The following is a 26,561-nucleotide window of genomic DNA, read 5'->3' on the forward strand; positions in this document are numbered from 1 at the left end:
ACCACTACTGACCACTACTGACCAGTGCCGGACCGTGATGACCACTGGTAAGAACTATTTAAAATTGCTCTCCCCACTTCTATTTTGTCGTTTGATACCAATCCAACGTTATGGAACTGTTTAACGCTTTTGCTAAATTACGAATCGTTTCTTATGTTACAGCTGGACCTCTGGTACTGCTTCCTTGGTAATGGTAACTAATGCTCAACAAGTAGTAAGCCCACTTTACTTATTTATATTATTATCACAGAATTGACCAGTTTATTTTATTTGTTTGGACATAATTCAGTGTTGTTTGACTGTCCGGTTTTATTTGGTTATTATGTTTTCCTCCCCTATTTCTTCTATTGCCTTATTTTTTGAATTGACATGGTTGTGTCGAATCATATACCATTTTTGTTTGTTTTGTTTGATCTCACTAATTAGAATAAGATTTTTATTCTTGTTCTATTTCGCTAAAATATTTTGTTTAAGTCTTGGGTATTTTCACTCTCTGATTTCATCGTTGGATTTTCAATTCTGCTCAATCTTTGTTTCTGTTCGTTTCCGTTTGTATGGTTCTTCAGATAATTTTTGTAATCGTTGGCTATTTTACTTCGACATTATTCCATGAATTTTTATCTCTCGTCATGCAAGTATAGGGAGAATACTTCGTTTGTATTATGCGTAAATTTTGTACATTTCCTTAGGTAGGTCTAGTATCGAGAATCTTATAGATTCTCACATAGTATTCCATCGCTTTGTCTAGTTTGCATGGTGTTTATTAAATTTCCTTTTGTGTCACTAATATGAGTATCAATTTTAATTTCAGATTATTCACAGGGACATTGAAGACGCCACAACCGCCGAGGGACATTTAATTCTAAGTCGATTAGATTTAAGCTTCGTCGCGAATCTTAAAATTAACGTCGAAGATTTCTTTATTGTACATACTTCCGCGTCCTACCAAGCAATTATTCAATAAGTAGCTTCTCTCGCTCGTTCCCTCGTTCCTAGCTTCGGTCACCGCTGTTTCATCGATTGAAACATGTGATCGGCCGTGTATCTGGTCCGAAAGATCTAATCGCCTTCCCTTGGTAAGCTTGATTGAGGGAAAACGGCACTTCGCTGGAAGGTGTGGAGTTTCCGTATTCTGCGGAAACGCATACCTTCCAGCGGAAGTCGACTCTGTCTCAGGTACTCTCTCTTTGTCAGACAACCTAAGTCGGGTCCTTCGGGCTCCCGGCGGGTTGCGTTGGAGAAATGGAGACCTCGATTCGGAGTTGCAGTTCTCTGTTTTCTTGTTGAGATCGAGTTAGCAAGGGCAGTAGGTTCGATCCTCGGATCCGCTGCACGGTACAGCATCGCGTCGCGTCGCGTCGCGTATCCCACGATTTAGCTTCATCCCTCTTTTTAACCACATAATTGCTTGGTACAAGGAACTTTGTTTCCTTCTATCGTCCGAATTTTAGCTTCAACTTGACTAGATTTGAGCTTCGACGTTAATTTTAAGTCTCTAGTGTATCTGCGTATACCAAGTAATTATTTAACAAGTAGCTTCTCTCGACTCGTTCTTTCGTTTCTTGCTTCGGTCACCATTGTTTCGTCGAACGAAACATGTGATCGGCCGTCCAGTTTGTCCGAAAGATCTAGTCGCCTGCCAATGATAGATCGATTTCTAGAAATAGAAATCAATCTACCAAGGGTAGTGTCGATTCGATCCGAAGATCTGCTGCACGGTTCAGCATCGCGTCGCGTCGCGTCTCCAACAATTTAGCTTCATCCCTTTTTAAACAAAATAATTACTTGGTATTTAGACTTAAGCCCCTAGTGTAGCCGCGTGTCCTGCCAAGTAATTATGTAAAAAGTAGCTTCTCTTTCACTCGTCCCTCGTCCCCTCTGATCACCACTGCTTCCATGTAGAAAGCAAGTGATCGGCCGATTAGCTGGTCCGAAGGGTCAGTTGCCGTCCTCTAGTGAGACGATCCAAGGGAAAGGGTATTTCGGCCGCAGAGGGGATCAGGGACTGTTCCTGTCTGCGGTAGCCCCGACTCAGGATCCCTCTCTCTGTCAGACATCCCGAGTTGGGTCCATTTGGCTCCCAACAGGCTGCTTGGGGGAAATGGGGAACCCGTGTCGGGTGCGTCGATTCCCTTCCCCTTCGATCGGACTTGCCAAGAGGCAACGAGCTGACCCTTTTGACCTCGCTATTCGGTTCGCGTCTCTCGTTCCTTGCACTATTGCATGGTGCATCGCGTCGTATCGAGTCGCGTCACCCACGATTTAGCTTCGTCCCTCTTTTAAACAAAATAATTACTTGGCACGACTAATCTAGTTTCTAAGGATGTAAAAGGGAGATCGATGGAACTTGGATTCCATCTATCTCCTTTCGGGTCTCCACTCGCAGCAACCTCCTCGTGGTGAGACCTGGTAATCGGTGTCACCCACGATAGAAAAGTTATTCTTCGTGGGTGACACCGAGCTAATGGCTGCAAATTTAGAATTGTTTCTTGATATAATAAACGAATTTAGATTTATAGTTAGGCAGGTGTTTGGTTAACCATTATGTTAGGCAGGTTATCTTTATTTGAAGACAAATTCTTTTGAAAATTCTTTCAACTCTCTTCGTTGGTTATGCATCTTTCATTGCACTTTCGTTTGTTTCTCGTTCAACCAACGATCGTTAGTCACAGAAGCTCTTTATTAATGGAAGGTGGATGGGATTCGGTTAGGGTGGGTCTCCATTCGCAGCAACCTCCACGTGGTGAGACCTGGGTAATACTATTTAGCGTTTAATTAATAATCGTATCACTCTTAGCTGGGTAATGCAAATATTAATTAAAAACTAAATAGTATTAGCAAATTAGGCTGCGATCCGCTTTGCATAGGTCATCATAAATATAGAGCTTCTTCGCCAGATTATTTTTGATTCTCATTGATTCATCAAAGATTCTGGAGTATTGTCAAACGAGTAGATCTTTCACCCAATGTATTTTTTCGGCCCATTTTTATGGGGTCTCGAAACCCCCTTACCTTTTAACGAAGCCTCCATCAACAAATTGGTATTCTTGATTTTCGTCTTATTTTGGTCTCTAGAATACTCTATTAAAATTTTTCCCAGGGGTGGCCGAACACCCTGTATATACGAGTCGTATACCAGTATCATATACCATATATCAGTGGTGAAAGGTCTACTCGTATACATCGTCTGTGATACTACGATTAGAAAATGGCGCACGTGTCTCGGTGGGTAACGCTCTGTAGTTCGATCAGTCGGTAAAGAATGACTTCATGATGTATGGACTAGCGTTTTAATACATTTTAACTACTTTCACTCCGCCCCTTCCATTAAGGAATGTTTCATCATTATTCGGCACACTTACTCAGTTCCAAAATCACAATAATTAAATATTCATTTGGTATAGTAATCAGAACGTAGACGACCGAAAATGAGTGTTAAAGTACGCATATGGCTGCCATAAATTGTCAAGGAGAGTGCGTGTTTTTCACTCGAAAGCTTATCGGTAGCATCTGTCGGTGGTTTAACGTCGAATGCGTCTGTCTAATGGCCTAATAAGTAGCTACTTTCTCTTCGAACTCGAGTGGACGAATGAAAAAGGGGGTGGTCGGAGGGGAGGAAGGGTGGTTGGGCCCGAAGTAGGCGCGGTGGTGGTTTTCCCGGTGACTAAACGCGAAATAAAAAGTATATGGAGCAAATGGGCGGCTAAGCTCGCCGTAGCATGGCATAATGATAACACGCTCGAATAATAAGGATAGCAGCAGAGGAGACAGGGTTGGATACGCACGCGTGGGCCCGCGTTCGGGGCCCGTCTTCCGCTTCCACTCCGGTGAACGTTCTGGCTTTAACTCCGGCTCAGTTCCACTACGTGCTTTCGGTATTGTACTCCGACGTCCTAGATACTTCGTTTACCTCGACCGTCTGTTTTCTTTCCTCTCAGTCTCCTAGCACCCTTTGTCAGCGATCCGTTCGCTCCTATTCGAGTATCCAGCATAAGGATTACGATTTTATCGGAACATCTCCGTCGAAATCAAATTTATTCGGTTCGATTCGAGGATGTGGGTTGGAACGGTGGAACCCCCTGAGTCACGGAAGTGGAACGTAAAATGCAAGTGAAAATAGAACGACTAGTGTTGCGTGAAGTGTTTACACGTCTCCGAGTTAATGACTCCGAACGAGCATATCGTGTCTACGAAACTTTTAAAGAGCCGATCCCTCACGATAATCACTGCCACTCGACAGTTTCGCGTTTAACAAATTGCGTTTCAAAGACTTTCGTGTGGGGGAGGGGTACACGAAGGTTTAAAGTTCGTAGGGGATGCGAATGAGCTTCGACGAACCGCCGCCGACGGCGCTGCGGGCGTTTCCCCGTCGCGGAGTTTAGTTCGAATTTCACAACGGCTCACTTCGTCTTATGTTCTCCAACGAGAAGATTCCCGGTGTTCTTTTGCGCGATGTTGACTGCCGACGATCACAGTGACCGCGATAATTATGACACGGTACACATCGAACGATAACCCAACGTATATTCGTTACCATAAATTCAACGAAACGATTTTTGCGCGACGAATCTTCCGAAAGTGTATCGAACATAAACGTCAGATCGAAGGTGCATAATGTTTACAGTGAAAGTATTTTGAATTCAAGTACTTTTTATTAGAAATGATTGTAATAATAAAGTTAGGATCGTACGGACGGTGGTTAGAAATTCTGTAGTTTATAACGAGCGTTATTTTGGCGCCAAATTGCTACGATCTTTCATGATGCGCTGAGGTATCTAAATAGAAAATCCAACGAATAAGATTGTTGTTTGAAAGGAAGTAAGGAACTGAGAAAATGAAGTTCGTTCATCTTCGAGCCATCTTGGCCCTGCTGGCGATGGTGACCGCGATTATTGGCGAGCAAAGGTTCGCTGAAACTCCGGCGTTGTACCAGGAAGTCTCATCCGGCGATGACGTGCAGTTACGGTGCAGGGTGCAGGACAAGCGTGGCCAGTGCATCTGGCAGAAAGACCGGAAGCCGGTGGGCATGCATCCGGACAAATACGAGTGGGCCAGCGGACGGGGCAGCGATTGCACCCTCCTTATCAGAAGGGCCTCCCTCGACTTCGACGACGGCCATTGGGAGTGTCAAGTCACTTCTGGCGATTTTACGCGACAGGATGCCCTCACCTCCTTGCCCTCGCGTCTACTGGTCAGAGGTGAAATTATTTTTTTATGAGAACAATATTCTAATCGAGAAAAATATGTCGTTTTTATTCTATTCTCCAATTCTCCATACCTTTGGTTCGAGCTCCTTTCGTTATAAAAGTCGTTTGTGCACTAGAGTGAATATTTTAGTAAAGGGGTGTTCAGCCACCTCAGGGAAAAATTTTAATGGGGGGTTTTAGAGGCCAAAATAAGACGAAAATCGAGAATACCAATTTGATGGAGGCTCCGTTAGAAAGTTATTAAGGATTAAATTCAAAAATTTCAAATCGTTTTAAAAAAATTATTTTCGGTTGCAAGAATCGATCGCAATCATTTTTGGTCATTACACATACCCCCGAAATCCTACCCACTTTCTAGAAAAAAATTGATAGAAAATATTCTACATCTTCTTTATTTGGAATTAATAAACTCATTCTCAAAGTCGTTTAGACGTGTCTGACAAAATGAATAGACTCAAGCATAGTTTCTCTGGTCGTTAAGGTTCCAGAAGAAATATTTCCCAGATATTTCATAAAAACTTGTCACTTCGTGGTACAGAATAGCTGACTAAAAGGTTTCCAGGACCTGCACGAGGAGAAATATTTTTTCTTTGGACACTTGAGACGGATATTCGATGCCTGTGCATCTGCGTGTGATCTTACCGCCTAGAAACGACCCCCCAAAAAAATGAAACACATTGCCAGATTTCTTACGAAGGTCCTAAATACTTTCGGAGAATTAGAAACGAGGCTTCTTTGGATTCAATTTCGAAGAATACCTTTACTTTTTGTAATAAATCAGAAAACTCCTACGATTTAAATAACATTTGACACAATTGCTCTAACAGCCTGTTATGCATATTCGTGCAACTGTTTAGTTCACTAGAACGAAGTCGATCAACGCGAAATCTAAACGAGGCAATATTTCAAAACGGTTTCGAATCAATTTTAAACGATTACTCAGCAGTGTTATTAGTTCGAATGCACGTAACGCATCGATGCAAGTTTTAAATTCGCAATTAGGGGATCCGCGGTGCTCGCGTAACAGTTCTCCATAACGTTTCGCGAGACATTAATGCGTTAAATACGGTACTTAGCTTTAACGGAACGTTGAGTTTTTACATCACCGCGGAAAAAATCACTTTCCTCGGCGATTCACCTCGAGTCACGCGCATAATCAGATCCCGATGCCACTTCAACGGAACAATGCAGACCTTACGCGCGGGGGTTGCTTGAAATTCGCCTAAACGCAGCCGCGTCGTGGCGCAATTCACCGCGAAACACCTCGTTCCGTTCTAATTTTCTCACCACTTTAGAGTCGTTTAGTTAGTTCTTATCTCGCGGAGGTACACTCTAATTTTACAAATCTCCAATATGTTTGAGAGAAAACAAAAACACGACGTCCTGTTCGAGCAACGATGAATCATCGCGTTAAGTAAATCGTATATTTTATGTAAAGCGTATATTGTTGCGAGTGTTTAGTACGTATATCTAATGGTTGGATCTCCCGTTGCGTTACGGATTTCAGTGAAACCCCGGAAGCCGCGGCTGGAGTACGGGGGAACCATTTTAACCACTGCCCTAACTTTAAGGGAGGGTCAGGAAGTCACCATTTCCTGCGTATCAAGATATGGAAATCCACCGGCGCTCATAAAGTGGTAAGCCGTGTCAATTAGCCTCCTGAAAGGGTAGAATAATGTGCCCTGACTAATGCGATTGCGCATTATTTTCAAACGGTGAATTAAATCGCGAAAGAGTGGCTACTCGATTTAAAGGGAATTTAAAAAGCATGGAAGTTCGTGGAAGTTCACGGAGCAGCACGAGTCTCTCAAATTCAGTATTCAATTACTATAAGTTGAGGAATTTACAAATAACTTGTGCAATATTGATCAATGGAGGCTGCTGCGTTCTTAGAATCTGTTGGAATTCGCTCCAGCGTAAAATAAAATTCGTGGAGCAAGGAAATCTCTTCTAAATTACGACGGTTAGGTTAATGGGCAGGAACATAAGAGATGCTGCGAAAAATGAAAGTTCATTTTGGACGCGATTCACGGCCAATTAGCAGCGAAACCTGTTTACCAGATTTTCGCCATTTCCTCTCTCGCCTAAATTGTCCGCGCTTTCTAAACGCCGATTAACGATCTATAACAATTTTCAACCGATTATTTTGTGATATAATAACGTTATTGGTTCGAAACAAAAACGTATTATTCTGATTTTTTTTTTTCGTCTCTATTTAGAAATTTGAAAGTCCGATCGGGGCTGGGGGGAAGCTATGTTTACACGTCGTAACGTGCTCGTAAAAATTGTAACGCAGCTGATGTAAAGGTGATGATCAGAGCTAGTTTTATGTTAGAAGAATTTAGATGAGGCGTGGCTGGGCTGCTCGCTAGACCATGAAACGAAAAAGACGCTGCTCGCGAAGTTCTCCGCTGCATAAACACCGCGTTATGAGTTCTTGCCTCGACTGGCCTCTGTGAACCATCATTTTCACGTTTCGAAAAGACGATAAAATTCACAGAAACATAAAAAATACTCGTTCTGCTTCAGGAACATTTTCAAAAGCCTATGTATACCCCACTGGGAACATCTTCGTTAAACGTAGAAGCGTTTTCGATAATTGATCGTTCGTAAATAATTTCCATTTGCACAGAAATTTTAGTCAGTGGTTTCGAAACGGTGTCGAATGCCAACGAATCGTAATAATACAATGTCTGGTGCAGCCAGCATTCCTACGAATGAAAGTTGCTGCAAAAACAATAGAAACGAAATACAACCAGCGTCGTTGCCCAAGTATTTTATTACCAATTGGATTACTCAATTATACATTGCGACACGAGGAACAAAAAGGTTAATGCACTGGTGCGTAGAAACGATCACCAAAGTGGCAAATAAATATTCAAATGCAGCCACAAAAATTATTTCCAGAATTTTTGGTTGCTTCGAATAAAATAGCTCTGATACTGCGGTGACATCGATGACTGCGCAAGAGATGTTTCGCAAGAAACATGGCGCAACTCGACTTCGTCAAATCGCCGATGCACATTCCGCGAGAAATTTTTGTTTTTCTACGCGAGGCGCATAGAATATGAAACGCGACGCGAACAGTTCCTAATTTTACACTTCGCCTGGCATTTGCGAGAATAATACCGAGCATCGAAACGCGCGGAAGGGTCCTATCGGCCGCTTTACTGCCTTTAATAGGCACGGTGTCTCTAAACAGTTCGTCGTTTCTTCTTCTTCTTTTCGTCCACCGTTCCTCGGAAGATGCAGTGCCAAGCATAATTATGCAGATTGCGGCCGTGGAAGCGGTGAAACTGGCCGGGAACATAGTCTCCCCGTGAATCACTCTAGAAAGGGTATATAAACCTTGAATATCGACGTTTGTGGGAAGTTGCTGAACAGCTTTCCGGAAACATGGGTGTAACGGTTAGTCGAGTAAATCTTCCGTGCAAAATTCATACGCAAAATCACGTTTGTTTTATTCAGAGACTAGCCGTTACCCATTGTTATAGCTATCGTGAACTGCAAAGAATATTTCTGCTTTCAAATTACGAGCAATTTCGAGCAGAAAAAGATCATTTCTGGGTACCCTCTTGCGCAGGCGTTGATGTCTCCAAAATTCAAGATAGGAGAAAGTGATGTAGAGCTTTATCAGACTATCGTTCTTGAAATTATACAGACCTTTGGGCTTCTGCATCTGAACTTGAAAACGAAGGATGGCTGTAACTCTGTGGCTTCTTCGCATGCACGGTATTTAAATCCTTTGCTTTCGACTCAGGTACATAGGCGGAGACGAGGTGGAGCCTCTGAGGGAGCAGACGAACGCGACAGAAGTGGACAGCCCAAAGACGTGGGCTGCCCACAGTCTTCTACGTGTCCGTGGACAAAGGGAAACACATGGTCTGCCAATTCGATGCATCACGATGCATCCATCCGGCATCGTTCCTACTTCTACAGAAACACGACTGGATGTGCATTGTATGTATATCACCACTTTCCTCCGTCGTCCAAATCCATTTTGAATTTAAAAAAAATAATTCAAGACGACTTTGGTACTCCCTAAGTGTTCTTGAATACCTCTTGTTAATTTCATTTGAGAAATGAAACCTTCAGCCACCAGAATATTCCGAATATTCCGCCATTGTGGTCTAGATAACCAGACCGCAATTAGCGTCGTCCATCGTCGAGATTTCAGGTTTTACGATATGCAATTACCGGCTTAGAACAGTCTTCTGTAAAATAACAGCGCCGCGAGTAAGAAGAGCGTCCAGTTAATTCTCTAACGGCGTCTGGAATTTTAGATTCACCGGAGGTGCGGCTCGAGACGAAACCGCGGCTGCTGGTGGCGGCCCTCGAGGATTCGGCGAGCTTTATGAGCCTGAAATGCTTCGCGGACGCCAATCCCAGCGGAACGATCAAGTGGTTCAAGGATTCAGCTCCCATCACTGTGACGAGCAACGTCGTTTCGTTGATGCTAAACAGAACGCAGCAGAACACCACACAGACGGGATCCGAGCTGAGATTTGAGCCGGTCAAGAGAAACGACGCCGGTCTCTATTCTTGCAAGGCGGTCAACGTTATCGGTGAAAGCGCCCCGGCTAACTACAGACTGGACGTACAATGTTCGTAGCAAGTAGTTCGACTTTTACCATGATACCTACTTTTAAGGAAGAACAACGGGAGGAAGTAATGGCACCTGTAGTCTTTGATAAGTACATCAATTTGTACTCTATTGTTGGACGTCTAATACTGGGCAACTGGACTTTCCCTTTGTTGCAGTATTCCAGATACAATTTATTGTAGCAAAACTAAATTTGTAACTTTGGATGTACTAAGGTTCTTCTCAGAAATAATAAGTGGGAGGAAATAACGACATCTGTCACTGCTAAGTAATTTGTACTCAGCTCTGGGTTGTTAGACATATGTAATATGTTCAAGTTAATTGCCTTCCCTTTTCTAGTAACGTTAATTGACTTTGCCTGTGTAGTGAAACTCTCAACCTTAAATTGCAAGAAAGTTATAAAAATAGCCAATTAACAATTCAACCAGTTTAGTCTAACTCCACCAGAAACTGATACATTTCCAACCATCTATATGAATTCTACTTTGAACAACTGTTTCCATCTTAATCAGATGGTCCCAGCCTCAAGGAAAACAGCACCAGCAACGACACAGCGCAGAAGTTCGAGGAAACGACTCTGTTAAGCTCAAGTTTGGAGCCTTTTGAATGCGTCAACTTCGAGGCGAACCCACCAGCTCAGTACAAATGGATGCATCTTCGCGGTGGCGTGACAGAAGCCATAGAGAATCGCCTCCAGAACAAGGATGGTGGCAAACGCTTGCGTTTGGAGAACGTCATGTGGTCTGATGAGGGGGAATACCGATGCGTGGCTTTCAACGTGATCAACGGGGTGAGGAGGGAAATGCCAAGCGAGGCTCGTTATGTACTCCATGTGACAGGACCACCCGAGATACAGGTCAGACCTTCTTCCGGTGGAAAGGGTTTCTACGAGTCACTGGGTTGGACTGGAGAATCTGAGCATATTCTAAAGTCGCGGTTCTGCTCAAGACCACCTCCTAAACTAGTTGCTTGGCAATGGGGAAGCTCTCACATTAGGGCTGGTAAGAATCGATAGGGTCAAAGTAAGCAATACTAGTCTACCAAAGCATTTGTGCATTATCTATCACCAAAAGTGAATGAATTATCATTCCATGAACCCCTAATAGCTACAAGTATCTGTCACTAAACTGTCCATCAATAGCAACCAGTAATTAAGCATTTCCTACCCAGGTGAGAGCATTCATCCAAAGTATGAGGCTGTGCCATTAGAGCACATCAAGGAGAACGAGATGATAACGAACTGCTATTGGGCGAAACTGGTGATCAAGGACCTGCAGAAAGAAGATGCACGGATGTACACGCTACTGGTGGAGAGTGAGAAGGGAAGGGATTCGACAAACGTTAAACTACTCATCCGAGACCCAACGGAAATGAGAGTAATAGTGGCAGGTGCTGTCGTGGGTCTGCTGTTTCTCTTGGTTCTGATATTCTTTACTGTGTACTCGGTGCTCAGGTTCAAGAGTCGACGGTACCGTAGAGAAGCAGAAAAGGGCGGCATCGCGGCGGACGCGTTGTACGGCAACACGACGACCACCGACAGACAAAAGACCATGAACTCCTCCGAGGACAAAAGTTATACCAGGAAGAGCAGCTCGGAGGGTGGGCTGGCCGTCACGTACGACTATGACCAGATCACCAAGCAGGTGCGCGCCATAAGTCCAGAAGCTATGAAACTCAGAAACGCGCCAGCTGTTCTACAACCACCTACCATTGTGTGACTGTTAACGTGTTCAGTGCCATGACGGTCACTGGTGACTGACACCGAGCTCTTCGTTGGTGTGCGTGTCAATGACACATCTTTTTCTAACTGGACGTTGTTCTACTGTTTGGTAAAGTATAATGCAATGTTCTAAGGGTGGGCTTATCCTGATAACCATAGACACCAAGAGATCTAGACGTAGACTTCATGTGTCTAGTGCCTGATTGTTGTGTGTTGCGCTGACGCCATTTTTTTAAACTGGATATCGTGTCAAGGAGGCCAGTACATTCCACTGTTATATGTTAAACCAAAGTATAGTAGGACATTAACGATGGGACATGATGTTTGAAGTGTGGAATATTATGTTTTGTGTGTTTGTTTTTGTGTTAAAACTGGGTGGTAAGTTGTACGGACCAAGTGTTGGGCCAAAGTATAACAGAATGCAACTATGGACTCCTTTTGAAGCTCAGAGAGTCTATTGTGCCTCGATTATCGACGCTATTCGTGGTTTGTCATCCTTACGAAGGACTTCGAATAAAAACTGCTTTTTTTAGGGAACTAAAGGATGTGATAATGTCGTTACAGGTACTATCCAGCAGTTAAACAATGAATGTTTGCAAATTTTTAAATGAAAGTTGAATTATTTGTTGTTACTATTATTGTTGCATTTAAGTTTCACTTTAAGTTTTATTACAGTACGTAGAATAATCAGAGATATTAATGGTTTAATTTAATGATAGTAGGAGTAGCAAAGTAACGATACGTAGTAATGGATCCCATTATTAATTCGTTAAGCTGGCTTAGTATCTTCATTTAACGAAACTTTTATACTCGAGTATAATGCCAAATAATAAATGTATGGAATCAAAAATCGATAAAATGATTTTTTTAAGAAAGACTTACTCGGTAGCACAGTAAACGTATATTCTCCGTGTGTTAATAATAAAATTCGTGCAATAACGCAGAAATGCACCACGTGAGAATAACATTGTATTACGAGGATTGAATAAGAAACGACAGGTTCTTGAAAATATAATTCACGTTCTCATATTTCTCTTTTATTTATTTAATCTTTCTGTTTAACTCTCGGTTGACGACTCCTTAGCGCATAAAGGAATTGCACTATATAACTACAGAATAGCACTGATAAGCCTACATAATAATTATATTTTTATGTAGTATTAAATACACTTTACACATCATAATATTACTTCGTTATAAAAAAAAAAGAATAATTGTTGAACTTCAAGAATATATCATTTTCTCGTTTTCCTTCAAAAATATGATATGTGTACATATCCCTGGTACTTTAATACATTAAGATCATTGGTCCCGGACAGGCGTTTTCACATATATAATATTTGCAACATATATTATGACATCTACAAACTTAAACCTTACGTTGCACACGCATTTTGCATGTTCCTCATCATACATTTCAACGTTCCTCTTAAAGTCAGGTACACTTTAAATAAATTCAGTAACGATCGTCGCGTGTAAGGCGTAATCCTTCTAACATATGACATTTACGATGCATCCAAAGAAATTCATCAAACCATTTAACAATCATAGTAACACTAAATCAACAATTCTTTTTTTTTATACCTCATAATTTCTTCTGTAACTTTTCGCGAATTAAGAAAATCGTATGTTGCATAATAGATTTTTTCAAGCTAATAGAATCAAACTTTAAACAATAATGATTCTTTGAATGTTGTCTGTAACAATCTCTCTCAATCCTTAATGTATCGGGTACATTATAGATCAGTGTCTATACTTTTAACGAGTTCAATATTTGCGTTGAACATGGTACAAAACTTCTTAGAAGTTATCATTATGTAGTAAAAGTATTTCCCAATATGACAGAATTATTGAAACAAGAGAGACACGCGTATCCAATGTACTGGTTTCCTTATTAATTTGGATAGCATAATGCAGAACTAAATAAATGTTAAATTGCGAAGAGCTTGAACTCCCTTAGATTCTTAAACTATTAGAATCAAGTACTCTGTTCATTAAACTTATGTGTCCATAATCTTCAACGCTATCAAACAACGTGAACAATAAAGATAAATTTATACTCCGAGTAAAACTTGTATAGTACATAAAAATAATTTACAGAGGATGTTAATGTATCATGCAGCAAAGATAACATATACACGTGTTCTTCCTAACAGTTGCCAAGGAACTATTTATCATTTGCCACACTGTTCCATGTATGCTTACGCAAGCGAGCGTAAACGTAGTCGTCTATAAGGTTACGATTGAGGTTTCTTACGTCTACCAAATAGATTACTCAAAACAGAACTCCTCTTGCAATCGCGATCCTTGCGATTACTACCCATGCTGTGTTCGCTTTCCGATCCACTCTCGCTAGCTCTCCTGCTGTCCACCACTATGTTTTGTGAGTTTTGTGGAACTGCAGGCGGAGCTACGTATGGCGGTAAAGACACTGGCCTACCCGTGAAGGAATTATTCTGCTGCAAACCCTATAACAAACATGCAACAAACAAATAGAAATGTTGCACTCGAATTAATAGTCGAATAAATAATAGTTAACACGTTCACTGTCCATGACTCGTATACGGATCATAGCGCCACGCTTTTGGATACGCCGCTAAGAGTCCGGACAGTGAACGCGTTGACACAACTATTACTTCGTTATAATTAGCTTCAATCACTATGTTAGAATTTAGTAAAAGGATAAGTAACAGTATAATTACCTGTCTGGTATTTACTGGGACATTTCCATAAGCTGTAACAGAAAACAATACCCATTTTTCACTCGACGTTCGTTTGTTACATAAAAATTATAATCGCTGAAGTTTCGTATCATAAAAACTCTCGTATATAGATAAAATAAAATATGTTAGTACAAAGAAGGAGTATTAGACGTTTCTTCGAGTTCTCAATAGCTAGGTATGCATGCTAGGATAAGCAAGAAGAGAAACACGAATGTGTTGGGGATTATATTGCAGCATGCAAGAGTGTCGAGCACGAAAGATTTCACAAACAATTGACAACGACTAACCAGGATCGTGAGGAGCACTCCACTGAGCCATTCTGGTTGGTGGAGGGGCACTCGATGGCAAGGGAGGTGCTACTTCTATAAAATAACGATGAACTTTTATTGTTGGAAAAGGGACCTACGCATACACACACGCGTTCAAAGTGCTCTTCCAAGAGTAGTTAGAGTACCTTGATGTTGAGAAGTGATATCACCGCTACTTTGTCTATGCCAGGTTGCGTTAGACGTGTACTGACCAGACCCATTATGGTTCAGTGTTGCGCTACGTTGTTGGTAGAAGCTAGGTCTCCCTTGTACGTGCTCAACATCTGCACAAACAGGTTCAAGAAATAAAAGTTAACTACCGGTTAACCAAAGAGTACAGAATATAGGCACTGCAATTATAAATTCACGTACCCTCGCGTCTATATTGGGGCAAAGCCTCTGAACTCGGTGAACGCATAGGAATTGGTGGGGGAGCACCTCTCGGCGGGATCGGTGGCTTCTCTCCCGAATTGGATTGATATTGATCCCTCTGGTTCGCCAATTGTTCCTGCTGTATCAACTGTTGCTGCTGCGCCAACAATTGCTGCTGTCTGTGCATTTGCAGGAACTCTGTTTGCGTTTGGTGCAGCTCCGTTCTAGGAGGAGCTATGAACTCGGCGTTGTTCTGTGGATCTCGTCTCTGTTGATTCTGTCTGTGCATCTGAAGGAACTCGATTTGCACGGTGCTCGAGGAGTTGGACACGTCGCGTCTGATCACAGAATTCTTTCGCTCGAGTTCAGGGGTAGACGTGTGACTACTACCAGTGGACATGTTGTCATCGGCATGTTCGACAGACACGTTCTGCAACCTCTCCAAACCCTCCTTCTGTGACTCGTCGTAACTCAGAAGCTGTAAGCTGGGTGGTAACTTAGCGTGGAAGGATATCTTGTTGACCCAGTCTTCCATCTCTTGCTGGCTTGGAGCGAGGAACAGGAATTCCGATCCGTCTGTACACTTCAACCTGAATACGTTCTTCTTCTTTGTGTAGTCGTCCGCCTTCTCGCATATGGCGTTGAAGATGGTGATGGGGGCGGTGGCTGCTTTGCTCGACGAGAAGTCCTCCATCTCTTTGAAGAAGCACAACAGTTGCCCGCACAGTACTGTGTAGTATTGCTTCCAGGAACGCACAGCAGCCTTTTTGCCAGCGCTTTGCAGCTCGTGTTTCCTCTCGAGGAAGCCTTGAATCTCCACCGGGGGCAGGGCATCCATATTCTCCATACGCTGGAGCTTCCTGAAGCTCTGGGTCCTCCTCCTGGTCGTGAAGCTGGGCGTCCTCTTTGGTTTCTTCGTGTCCACTTTCATGCTTTCGGCTCTTTTGATGTCCGGCGTCGTTCTTCTCAATTTTTCGCCGAACACGTGAGACATGCCGTGTGGTTTCTGGATCGTCGGCGACTCCAAGCTGTCGGACATGTTCGAAGTCTTCAGAGGCGACAACTTGTTGATAGACTCGTGTTCTTCGGTCGTGCCGTTTACCTCGTCGTGGACGCTGCGATGAGGGCTGTCCAACAGTCGTCTTCGTTCCTCCTCGCGCTTCCTCTCTTCCGTTATCCTTTGTACCTCTTTGCGTTTCCGTTCCTCGAGACGGGCGCGCTCTACTCTTTCTTTCTCCGCTTGCCTCGCCGCCATCTCTGCCTGTTGTTGTTTCTGGAACGCCTGCTCCAACATGGTTATACGTTTCAGCGCGCTGAATCGTTCTTCCTGAGCCTCGATAGTCTTCTCAAAGTCCTCGTGTTTTCTTATCAGCTCCTCGACCTGCGGGATAGTCTCGCCAAATTTCCCATCGTGCAACATAGGCTCCCTGCTCACGATCCAGTTCTCCAGCGTTTCAGCTTCTCGCTTGAACAACTGCGTGTCCAGATTCTGCTCGTATATGTGCCTCCTTTGCTCCCAGGTGTCTTTAAGGAACTGCTGACGGTATCGCAACACGGATATCTTGTCCTCGATTTCTTTCGCCAAGAAGTGTCCCTGCTCTATCAGTTCCTGGCCGATCTTGTAGAACTTGTCGAAGGCCTCGTTGCGCGTCTCGATCTCTGCTTTGTATTCGCTGTGCCTGGATATCAGTGCTTCGGCGCCGGGCACGTCGCGTGCCAGTTCTGGGGCAGTTACCTTGGCCACCATTTCGTTTATCCAGGACATCAAGTCCCTGTATTCGCCCAAATATGATTGCAGTTGCTCTGCTTGCGATAGCTTGCTTCGTCTTTGGGCTGCTTTCTCCAGTAGCTCGTTCCAGGCTGCTTCAGCCTCTTGGTGCTTCACGTCTATGTGTATACGGGCGTCCGGGAATAATTCAATCAACCTGGAGGCTTCATCCATCAGCAACTCGACCTAACAATACAATTATCAAACTCGTTTTGGGAACAGAAAGTCTCTTACGATAAGTTATATCATATTTTATGTTAGAATACCTGCTCTTTCACAGCACCTAGATCGGTTTCAAATCCTTGGTGCTTCCTCACTAGAGCTTGAATCGTTTCCAAATCGTGACCATAACCATCAGAACTGAGGGCAGTTTCTTTCTCCTGAATCCACGAGATAGTTTCATCGGCTGTCCTATCAAACATGTGCACCTGCTTTGCACCCGCTAATGCGTCTTGCCGCGCGTGCGCTAATTCCTTCAGATCTTCCCACTGTTGCTTCGTTTCTTCAATCTTCATTAGTATTTTGTTCTTTTCTGGGTTATTCTCCTCCATCAGCTTCTGTCCTGCATCGAGGACTGCCGATACACGGCCCTCGCTGGTTGTTAAACCTGCTAGAAAGTTGTCAAATATCTGGATTAGAAGCTCAACGTGTTCCACGTCACGACCGTAGTCCTCAGAAGCTGCGACCTGGAACAAATTTATTCCCATCTGTCAATATCGATCTATTTATTAATTAATAAAGACTGATTATATTCCTGGGACTTACCGTCGTTTGGTCACCGATCCACTCGATAACTTCATCCGCTTGCCTGATGAACTTGAAGAACTTCTCGCTCTCCTTCAGTCGTTGTAATCGATAGTCCTTCAGTTTCTGTAATTCTTTGAACTTCTGCTCGATCTCTGTCTGTTTCTGCGAGATGTTCTTGCTATCGAAATGATGCCTTTCTGTCAATCCGCGTGACAGTTTTCTGAGGTTCAAAATGGTGTTCTCGAAACTTAGTAAATCTCGTTCGATCTCTTCCAACTTCTTCAGTAAGGACTGAACAGAATCTTCGTCCTTTCCATAATCAATAGACGTGGATTGTGGGTGTTTCTCCTTTATCCATTGTTCAGCCTCAGCAGCCTCAGCGTAAAACTGAAAATAACAATTTGCAAAACACCATTTCATAGACTAAATGAACTTGTACTAATTTATTAATTACCATTTGCGACTCAACGGCGTCAAGCAAACGCAGCTTTCTCACACTGGCTAGATCCCTAAGATGCGAAAGCTTCTCTTGCAGTTCTTGTGACAATTTTTCGATCTTTTCCGACGCGAAGTGTCCGCTTCTCACCATAACCGTGGCTCTGCTGACCAAAGACGACACCACAGGCTCTCTGGATATCAACTCCGCCTCCAAAGCATGGTGTTTCTTCTGCAATCGCTGCACAGTAGTCAACGAACTGCCTAAGTCGTTGCTAGCAGCCAAAGGCTCTTTCTCTGACAGCCAATGTAGCTCGTCCTCAACATCTCTCGCGAACTGATGCAACAACTTCGCGTCTTCCAAGTTGTCCCTTCTTATCTGCATCGGTTCTTGCAAGCTGTGATACCTGTTTATGGTAACCAGGGCCCTGTCTTGTATCTCGTCGCACATAAAGTGTTTCGACTTCTGGAAACTGGTCGCTGTGTCCTTGATCGATTCACAGGCCTCGTTGTGTCCTAGAACGTCGTTTTCTAAATTGGTGTGTCTCTTCAACAGGTTAGCTACGCTGGACAGATCTTTCCCGTGGTCCTCCGATTGCAATTGAGTCTCCACTTCGTCCATCCACGTCTCGAACTCGTCCAAAGTACGTCCAAACAGTAAAGCTTGATAGGCGTCGTTTAATCTGTTCTTTTTCAGCTCGCTGGTCTCTTGCAGTAGTCGCCATTCCGCTTCCAATTCTTCTAAGCGCTCTTGTATGCTGTCCGAAGCGTAATGATTCTCTTCGATTAGTGCTTCACCTGATAAAAAATACAATTAAAAATCGATATTACTTTTCTAGTTTGTATAGAACTTGCAGAATATAGGCTAGGGTTTACCTTCGTTGACCACTGCCGCCACTCGTCCTTTATTGGCCATCAGCTCACTTTCAAAAGCAGCGTGCTTCTGTATCTTGCTTTGCAAATTCGACGAGTCCCTGTAATTCTCGTCGCTAGCCACCTGTTGCTTTTGATGCAACCAGCCCTCAACTTCGTATATGTTCCTAAGGAACTGATGCAAATGATGACTCTCCAGCAGTTTTTTCCTTCTAGCTCTTGCGCTGTTCTGCAGCTTATCCCTTCGAGCACAGACGGACGCTAGTCTCTGTTTTATTATACTTGCATCAGCGTGCTCTTCAGACAAGATATCGTTCGCGAACTTCTCCAATTCCTCGACACGTCCCAATTGAGATACCAGCATCTTTTCAAACTCCTCGTGCTTGCGCAATAACGCTTCAACGCCTGATAAGGATTCACCCAGATCGTCGTTGTTGAGGAACGCTTCTTTCGTTGCTAGCCAGCTATCAGCTTGATCAGCCTAAAATAAATAACGCAGAAATCATTAACTCAAGAGTGTTTCCAGTGAATTTGTATTAAGAGTTGCCGTTTCAACACTTACTTGTTCTTTAAACAACTGCAATTGATGAGCCTGCGTCAACTTTTGCCTTCTACTCTCCCAAGCATTAATCAGTCCCTGCCTAAACTCTTCCAAATACTCCAGATTGTCCTTCACGTCTTCGTTGATGGCGAGAAGCTTCTGTCCATGCTCCTTCAAGGCCTTGAACGTGTCTTGCCTGCCATCTATCTCTGCCTTCCGCTCTTGATGGAGCTCCAACAGAGATTCAGCCTCGGATATCGTCGTCGGTGGTTCGGACTCGTCCATGCGTTTGATCGTGTCCACCACCCAGAGCTCCAGTTCATGTAGGTCAGCTTGGAATTTGTGCAGAGTGTAGGCCTGATTCAACGCCTCGCGACGATACTGAGTGAGACGCTGTAGATCGTCCCAGTTGGACTGCAATTCTGACAGAATACCATTGATTTGGGGTGCTTTGTCCGGGTACTTTTGTGACAAGCGTCTAGCGTCCGCCTTGTGATCTTTCAACTTTCCTTCAATGGCAGTCATATCGCGTTCCATTGCCTCCTGCTTTCTCTGCAAGTGTTCGACAGCAGGTAGATCCTTACCCACGTCCGACGTGTTCATGGCTACAGACTTTTCGATGACTCTTTGACTCGTGTCATCGATGTCCCTGTTGAACAGGTGGATCTCCAGCGCTCCTGCTAATGTTTCCCTGTATGCACTTAATGCTCCTTGCAGGCCCTTCCACTTGCTGTTAAAATTGTCGCGTCGCTGCTGGATGGCCTTGGACTCGTTATCCCTGCCCTGTTTGATGAGCTTATCCGCCAAAGCGTTGATCGTCTTTATCCTCGAGTCGTCTACCCTCATGTCGCTGTCCACGTCGTCGAGCTTCCTTTGGAGGCTCAAGCAGTGCTCGTAATCCTTCCCAGTGTCGCCAGCTTGGACCATCATCTCCTTATCTCGTATCCATGCCTCGATCTTCTCTACCTGGTTATTGAATTCGAGAATATCCTGTGCCTCTTCCAAGCCTCTGCCACGGTTACCAGACTCCAGCAGCAACTTCCTCCAAGATGCGTGCAGGTTGTCCAATTGCTGTCGAATCTCTGTACTTGCCGGGTGCTTTTGCGCAAGCAGTGTCTCTCCTTTGGCCTTGATCTCCTCGATTCTGCTCTGATTGGCCGCCAGCTCTGCCTGGAACGCCTGGTGTTTCTGCAACTTTTTGATCTTGTCCTCCAAACTGGACACCTCGCCCTTCGACGCCTCTGCCTCGAGCTTCTTTTGCTTCTCGCCGATCCAAGACTCTGCTTCCGCTACGTCTCTGACAAACTGCGCGTGCAGCAAGCCCGCCTCCAGCCTGTTTCGTCGCGATTCGCAGAGATTTCGAATTCTCGCTCGCCTTTGCACCACCTCGCTCAATCGTCTCGCTATGGTAGGCGAATCGAAGTGATTCTGTGCTAGCAGTTTGTCACCGTGCTCCTGCAGGGCCGATAACTTCTCTTCCTGCGTCACTAAGAGCTTCTCAAATTCGTTGTGTTTCTTGACCTGTGCATCCACCTCCTCCACGGAGTCCCCAAAGTTGTCGCCGCTCAACGCAGCCTCCTGGGTGGTAGACAAGTTGTCCAATTGCTTGGCGTCTCGTAGGAAGAAGTGTAAGTCTATGAGCTGGTCCAGATGAATCTTCTTCTGTTGCCAGGCAGAATGAAGCTTTTGCCTCTCGTCGAGCAGTTGATTACATTTCTCCTCCACTTCCTATGGACAATATAAAATGGTTTCTTGCATTTAGGAAGTAGGAAGAAAGATGAGCCATGTATTTGAAAAACTTACCGCGGCTGCATAGTGGCCGGTTTGAACCATGGCTTCGCCTAAATCAAGAACAGAACTGAAACTGGCCTCTCTGGCCTCGATCTCCCCTTTCAGTGCTTCGTGCTCAGCCTTCAAGAGCTGTGCACTCGCCGCGTCTCTCACTTTGTCCTCCGTTGACATCGTGGCACGAAGTCCGGCTGCCCAATTCATTAAATCCCTAACCTGGAAACACATTTGTAAAACAAATTACATTTCTGGACTTGCTTAAATTGAATTCAACGAATCAATACCTGAGTTAAAAATCGCTGCAAGTCGCAACTTGCTTGCAACTGATCTCTTCTATGAGCAGACCTCTCCTTTAGTTCTTCCCAATGAGCAACGACAATTTGCTGTTGTTGATCGATATGTACAGCATTGTTGCCTGGATAGTGCACTTGTAATCGCGACGCGTCTTCTACCAAGACTTGTAGTTGTGCCTCCAAAGCCACCAGATCATTTTCGAAGCCTTCGTGGCGTCTGATCAGTGCCAAAACGGAATTGAGATCGCGTCCTAGATCTTCCGGTAGGGCTGCCTCCTTTTCTTGTATACGCGATAAAGCTTCAGCAACATCACGATGGAACCTGTGAATTTCTCCTGCTGCTTGCAGTCTCTGCTCTCGATTTCGAATAAGACCAAGGAGGTGCTGCCAAGATTCCCTAATGAAAAGGTGAGTAATATTGGTTTCTATTCATTAATACATTTCTTTCTAGAAGATATCATCACACATATAATATACAAGTTAAGCATATTAAAAATTCTCCGATGTATACTCACTCCATCGCAACACGTTGCTTCTGCACTTGTCTTACAGGGTCATCATCATCTTGTCTGCGTTAAATATATGTACAAAAAGACTGTTAGCAACCCAACACCAAAATACTTGATCATTATTACATTGCCTATGCTTCGTATACTTCTATTACCCGTTTACCATTTTCCATAATATACAATTATATTAAAATCTAACAATTTACTACTAAATAGGAAGTGCCAATACCATAGTGGAATTTAGAAATAAGTTCAAAGAGTTGAACATGCATTTAGTAGAGTCAAAGTTTTAGGAGTCTCTAGAGTTTCAATTCGATATTATGTGCTTGACTGAAATATCTATGATGTAAAATCTTACCCAAGTTGTTCTTGGCGTTTCTCGATGTCCTGAATGTAAGGGCTCTCATTGGCGATCAATTTTCTAGCCAACTCTTCGCACTGATTGAATCGCTCTGAACCAGCCTCTATTCTATGCTTAAAGTCATTAAACTTAGCTTGCAGTATTAGCAAGTGTTCATAGTCTTGACCATAGTCTTCGGAGCCGGCCGCTTGTTCCTGCTCCTTGATCCATTGCTCTAACTCTCTACTTTCTAAGAAGTATTCGTGGCGATACATACTCTCCATTAAACGTTGCTGCCTTACTGTGGCCAGCCTTTGCAATGCCCGCATTTGTTGAGCGATTGCTTGTTGCTTGTTTGCTATCGCTTTGCTGTCGGGATGTTTTGCATTGATCATGCTAGTGGCTGTATGACCCATTTCCGTTACGATACCGTTGTAAGTATCTAGTTCTAATTCGACAGCCTGAAACATTAAGTTACTTCGCGAATCTGTTCCATTAATTTTGTTATAAAAAATGAAGCTGAATATACCTTGTGCTTTGTTAACAGTTTTGTAGCAGCATCGCGATCTCTACCATAATCGGTGGAGCTAAGAACGTCGTTCTTTTCGTTCAGCCAACTTTCAACTTCCCCTGCCTCGAAGAAAAACTCTTGTGCTTTTAGCGATAAATCCAACGCTTTGCTTCGTTCTCCTGCTTTCTCTTGCAAATCTCTCCACGCGTCGTCGAGCTCGTCGCATAGTTCTCGTATCTATGCAAAAATCAAACTTCATAATTTAATTGTATTAAGCAGAGCAGAAACATAATATGCAAACTTAAATAGAAATCAACGGACATATTAGTCTTATGAAGTAAAATTTCATTAATAGTCTTTACATCGAATTTAATAATTTACATCGATGTGAACGAATTAAATAAAACATCTACAGTTAATAAAAGAAAAACACATTAATGTTTCTGAAATAAATCACGTAAGACAAGCACATGCATGCGTTAAAAATTTTCACGATTCTTGTTCGCACTGAACGTATGAAAAATCATCTGGAAGCATTTTGCAACACTGAAGCTGTTCTGTTGTTTTGATATATTAATATAAAAAAAATTCGTATTAAAACCTTTGTTGAAAAATACTCAAGAATAATTACAATGTTATTTTCTTTAAATGAAACAACACCATTCATGCATTTGTGCCAACCTTACCTCTGTAGACCCAATATTCTTGTAACAGTCCAAACTGTGCAAAAATTATAAATTTTTATTTCAAACTCTCTATATAATAATATAGGATGAACAAAGAGGGCATGTATATTCTCTTTTCCTCTGGAAACATATATACAACATATTTTTATAGTAAATATTATTACCTTTTTCTTCTCTGGGTGTGCTTGATCGATCAGAGCCTGTCCAGAAGCTGAGGTTTTGTCGATCATGGGTTGATGTCCAGCAATCTCTGCCTCAAGCTTTTTGTGCTTCTTATGCAAGGTCTGAGCTTGATGCAGATTTTGTCCAAGCGTCGTTGAAGATGCTTGGGGAAGATGATCTTTTATCCACTGCAACTCTGCATCCAATTCGAAGCCAAACTTATGGAAGCGTAAACTTTCTTCCAGCGCCTCTCGTCTTCTCTTGGCTGGCTCCTTCAAACTACGGAACCTATAACCCAATAGAATTAACAAACGAATGACTTAATATTAACAAAGTGTCCAAGCAATACGTACTTCCTTTGAGTCGCCTGGCTAGTTTTCAGTATGTTGGCAGCATCGAAGTGCCCTTCGTGAGCCATCTCTTCGCCAATGGCCACAAGATCATCCACCTTCTGTTCCCACTGGCACATATCACTTTCGAGCGTTTGATGTTTCTTCAGCAACTCCTTACAACTCCTGAGGTCTACTCCTACTTGCTTGCTCTGCAAGCAATTTTCAATTTCCTCCAACTTCAACCTAGCATCTTCCATGGTACGATTGTAGCCATGTTGACAGGCAGCCTGCCTCAGTCTGCGTCCCTTTTCCAGAGACAATGCTACCAATGTTTCCCACTGATCGTTCAACTCTTTCAACGTTTCGCCCACGTCATCCGACCTGTAATTCTCTTCAGATATCAGAGCCTTCCCAGCTTTATTGACTGCCCTCAGTTGCCCCTCGTTGGCTCTGAGCTCCCTCTCGAAAGCTTCGTGCTTCTGAAGCTTCCGTTCGAGATTGTTCAAGTCACGGTAGCTCTCGTCGGACGCGGTCTTCATTTTATCGCCTAACCAGTCACGCAGATCGTCCACCTCCGCTGAGAATTGCTGATAATGCTCCGAGGCGTTTAGAGCTGCTCGACGACGCTGGGCAGCCTCTTTGACTCCCATTCGTCGCGCCAACACTTGATTTCTCCTTTCGTTGATACTGCACACAACATTTAGATCAGGTTAGCTGTAGATCAGACTAGACTGGTAATCAGTTCCTAAGCAAGCAATATAAAAGGACTTACTAATCTTTGTCATAGTGGTTCTGAGCGATCAGCTTATTTGCGGTGTCGCTGAAAGCTTTCAATCGGTCGTCCTGCGCGTGTAGAGTATTCTCGAACTTCTCGTGTTGTTTCAACAAAGCCTCCACATCGTCCAAGGATTCCCCTAGGTCAGTGAACTCTAAAAATGCTTCGTGAGAGCTAGTGGTAGCCTCGATTTGATCAGCCTCGCGATTGAATTGTTGTAGTTCCAGACACTGCTGGAGCCAGGCTTCCTTCGCCATCCAATTGGATGTCACGGATTGATACAGACCATGCAACTTATCTAAGCGTTCGCTGACATCAACTAAAGCTGGATTACGATGGAGCAGTTGGTTCCCAAGTTCTTCGACTTCTCTGAACCTGAAAGAACAGAAGATGTGCTTGGAAATGCAACAGAGGAGGACTTCTACAATAGGTAAGTAGCTCTAGTCTCAAAGAATATAAAAAATTCTAATGCTTACTCGTCTTCCCGTGTTCTTACTTCTTCCCCTAATTCCATGTGCTGCTTTCTAAGCTGCTCAGCGGTGGCAACGTCTCTGACAGGCTCTTCTACCTTCATAGTGTCCTGCACGTCTGCAGCCCAATTGATCAAGTTCTTGGAGCTGTTCATGAAAATCTGCTGGCCAACCGCGTCCTCTAACCTGGACCTCCGTTCCTTAGCTTTGGTTTGAACCTGGTTCCAGAGTTCCTTGATCTCATTTTGCCTGGCGTTTACGTTGTTCAGTTCATGGGGATAAGAACTCTTTACACTGTTGGCTAACAAGTTTACTTTCCTCACCTGGAACAAGGAATGTAGTTTAATCTCTCATTTACCTTCCCATAATAGAATTTGTTAAAAAGTATGATCGTACTTTTTCTTCGACAGGTGCCAACTCCCTCTCCAAGTGCTGATGTCGTCTCTGTAAAGCCTGCACTGTTTTAAGGTCAGGCCCCAGTTCCGCAGTGTCCAGTTGGGTAATCTTCTCCAGCATCCAATCATGAGCCTCGTCGCAAGTCCTGTTGAACAACTCCACGCTCGAAGCTCCCTCCAGGCTCTTCTCCTTCTGCGCTTTCAACCAGTTCAAATGGTCCCAAAGTTGATGGATGTGCCTCTGTCTGGCTTTCACCTTGTCCAACTGACTGTGACCCTGTCTGACGAACTCGTCGACGGCCGCGTCTATGGCTTCGACGCGTTTTCCCGATGCAGACAGGTCGGTGAGGAATTTCTCGTACTTCCTCTTCGCGGTTTCAACGTTGTCGCGAGGATCGTCGACTCTCAGCATCTTCTCTTTGTCTTTGATCCACTTCTCGAAGTCGTCGCACTCGCGATAGAAGCCGTACAGTCGTATGGCGTCCTCCAGCAACGCGTGTCGCTTAACAGCCAACTCCTGGAGCTCGCCATAAGTGTCGTTGATCTTCTTCTGTCGTTTCTCGACGCTGTCGCCGTCGCTGGTAGCGGTCTTCCGCTTGATCGGTTTCACGGTAGACTTTATGGACTTGACCCTCCTAACCGGAACCATTTGCTTGACCATTTTCGTCTTCTTCACTCTCTGCGTCACTCGAACTTTCTCCGGCCTCTTCACCTGAACCTGTATCACCTTGGGTTCGAATTCACAGACGTATTTGGCTGGCACGAAACCATCGGTACCGTCGGCCTTCCTGACGCTCCACCAATCCGGGTTGGTTTTGTTCAGCAGAAACATAACTTCGTTCTTCACCATGTGCATACCCTGACCACTGAACGGATACAGACTCTTCACCTGGGGCACCAGTCTGTCCTCGAGGACCGTTTTATTTTCCATTCGTTCCACGACTTCGTCGACCCACTCGTCTTGAGGGACTAACCTTATTTCTTTGCCTAAAAATGAAGGAGA

At 43.8% G+C, this 26,561-nt stretch overlaps 2 protein-coding genes across 5 annotated transcripts in view; one reads left to right on the top strand and one right to left on the bottom strand.

Annotated features, from left to right (window-relative positions):
* Positions 1-4,834: 4,834 nt before the first annotated feature.
* Positions 4,835-11,927, top strand: LOC143343662 (synaptogenesis protein syg-1). Its single transcript, XM_076768776.1, has 6 exons — positions 4,835-5,198; positions 6,715-6,844; positions 8,968-9,167; positions 9,491-9,811; positions 10,323-10,811; positions 10,981-11,927. The coding sequence occupies exons 1-6, from the start codon at positions 4,835-4,837 to the stop codon at positions 11,526-11,528; spliced, it is 2,052 nt and encodes a 683-aa protein (XP_076624891.1). The 3' UTR covers positions 11,529-11,927.
* Positions 11,928-12,551: 624 nt separating this feature from the next.
* Kst (spectrin beta chain, non-erythrocytic 5 kst) overlaps positions 12,552-26,561 on the bottom strand; it is a 57,023-nt gene continuing 43,013 nt past the window's right edge. For 2 of the 4 annotated variants that reach the window (XM_076769843.1, XM_076769839.1), the window contains exons 7-26: positions 25,560-26,545; positions 25,170-25,486; positions 24,691-25,068; positions 23,940-24,605; positions 23,589-23,874; positions 22,757-22,975; positions 22,246-22,688; positions 21,894-21,947; positions 21,370-21,775; positions 21,101-21,301; positions 19,319-21,025; positions 18,760-19,237; positions 17,903-18,681; positions 17,467-17,835; positions 16,968-17,387; positions 14,934-16,887; positions 14,708-14,845; positions 14,541-14,615; positions 14,233-14,264; positions 12,552-13,998 (exon numbers count right to left, since the gene is read on the bottom strand). In XM_076769843.1, the coding sequence (XP_076625958.1) occupies positions 13,768-13,998; positions 14,233-14,264; positions 14,541-14,615; positions 14,708-14,845; positions 14,934-16,887; positions 16,968-17,387; positions 17,467-17,835; positions 17,903-18,681; positions 18,760-19,237; positions 19,319-21,025; positions 21,101-21,301; positions 21,370-21,775; positions 21,894-21,947; positions 22,246-22,688; positions 22,757-22,975; positions 23,589-23,874; positions 23,940-24,605; positions 24,691-25,068; positions 25,170-25,486; positions 25,560-26,545 (10,139 nt within the window). In that variant the 3' untranslated portion in view covers positions 12,552-13,767. The remainder of the gene's footprint in view (positions 13,999-14,232; positions 14,265-14,540; positions 14,616-14,707; positions 14,846-14,933; positions 16,888-16,967; positions 17,388-17,466; positions 17,836-17,902; positions 18,682-18,759; positions 19,238-19,318; positions 21,026-21,100; positions 21,302-21,369; positions 21,776-21,893; positions 21,948-22,245; positions 22,689-22,756; positions 22,976-23,588; positions 23,875-23,939; positions 24,606-24,690; positions 25,069-25,169; positions 25,487-25,559; positions 26,546-26,561) is intronic. The other 2 variants (XM_076769841.1, XM_076769842.1) reach the window with 2 other exon arrangements.

The sequence above is a fragment of the Colletes latitarsis genome, chromosome 7 (genome assembly GCF_051014445.1).
Source record: "Colletes latitarsis isolate SP2378_abdomen chromosome 7, iyColLati1, whole genome shotgun sequence".
Classification (NCBI taxonomy): domain Eukaryota; kingdom Metazoa; phylum Arthropoda; class Insecta; order Hymenoptera; family Colletidae; genus Colletes; species Colletes latitarsis.

Bases quoted from the DNA above. Each gene is read 5' to 3' on its own strand.
- LOC143343662 (XM_076768776.1), top strand. From the start codon at position 4,835: ATGAAGTTCGTTCATCTTCGAGCCATCTTGGCCCTGCTGGCGATGGTG. The intron at 5,199-6,714 runs GTGAAATTATTT...TACGGATTTCAG, and splicing joins CTCGCGTCTACTGGTCAGAG to TGAAACCCCGGAAGCCGCGG. The intron at 10,812-10,980 runs GTAAGAATCGAT...TTTCCTACCCAG, and splicing joins AAGCTCTCACATTAGGGCTG to GTGAGAGCATTCATCCAAAG.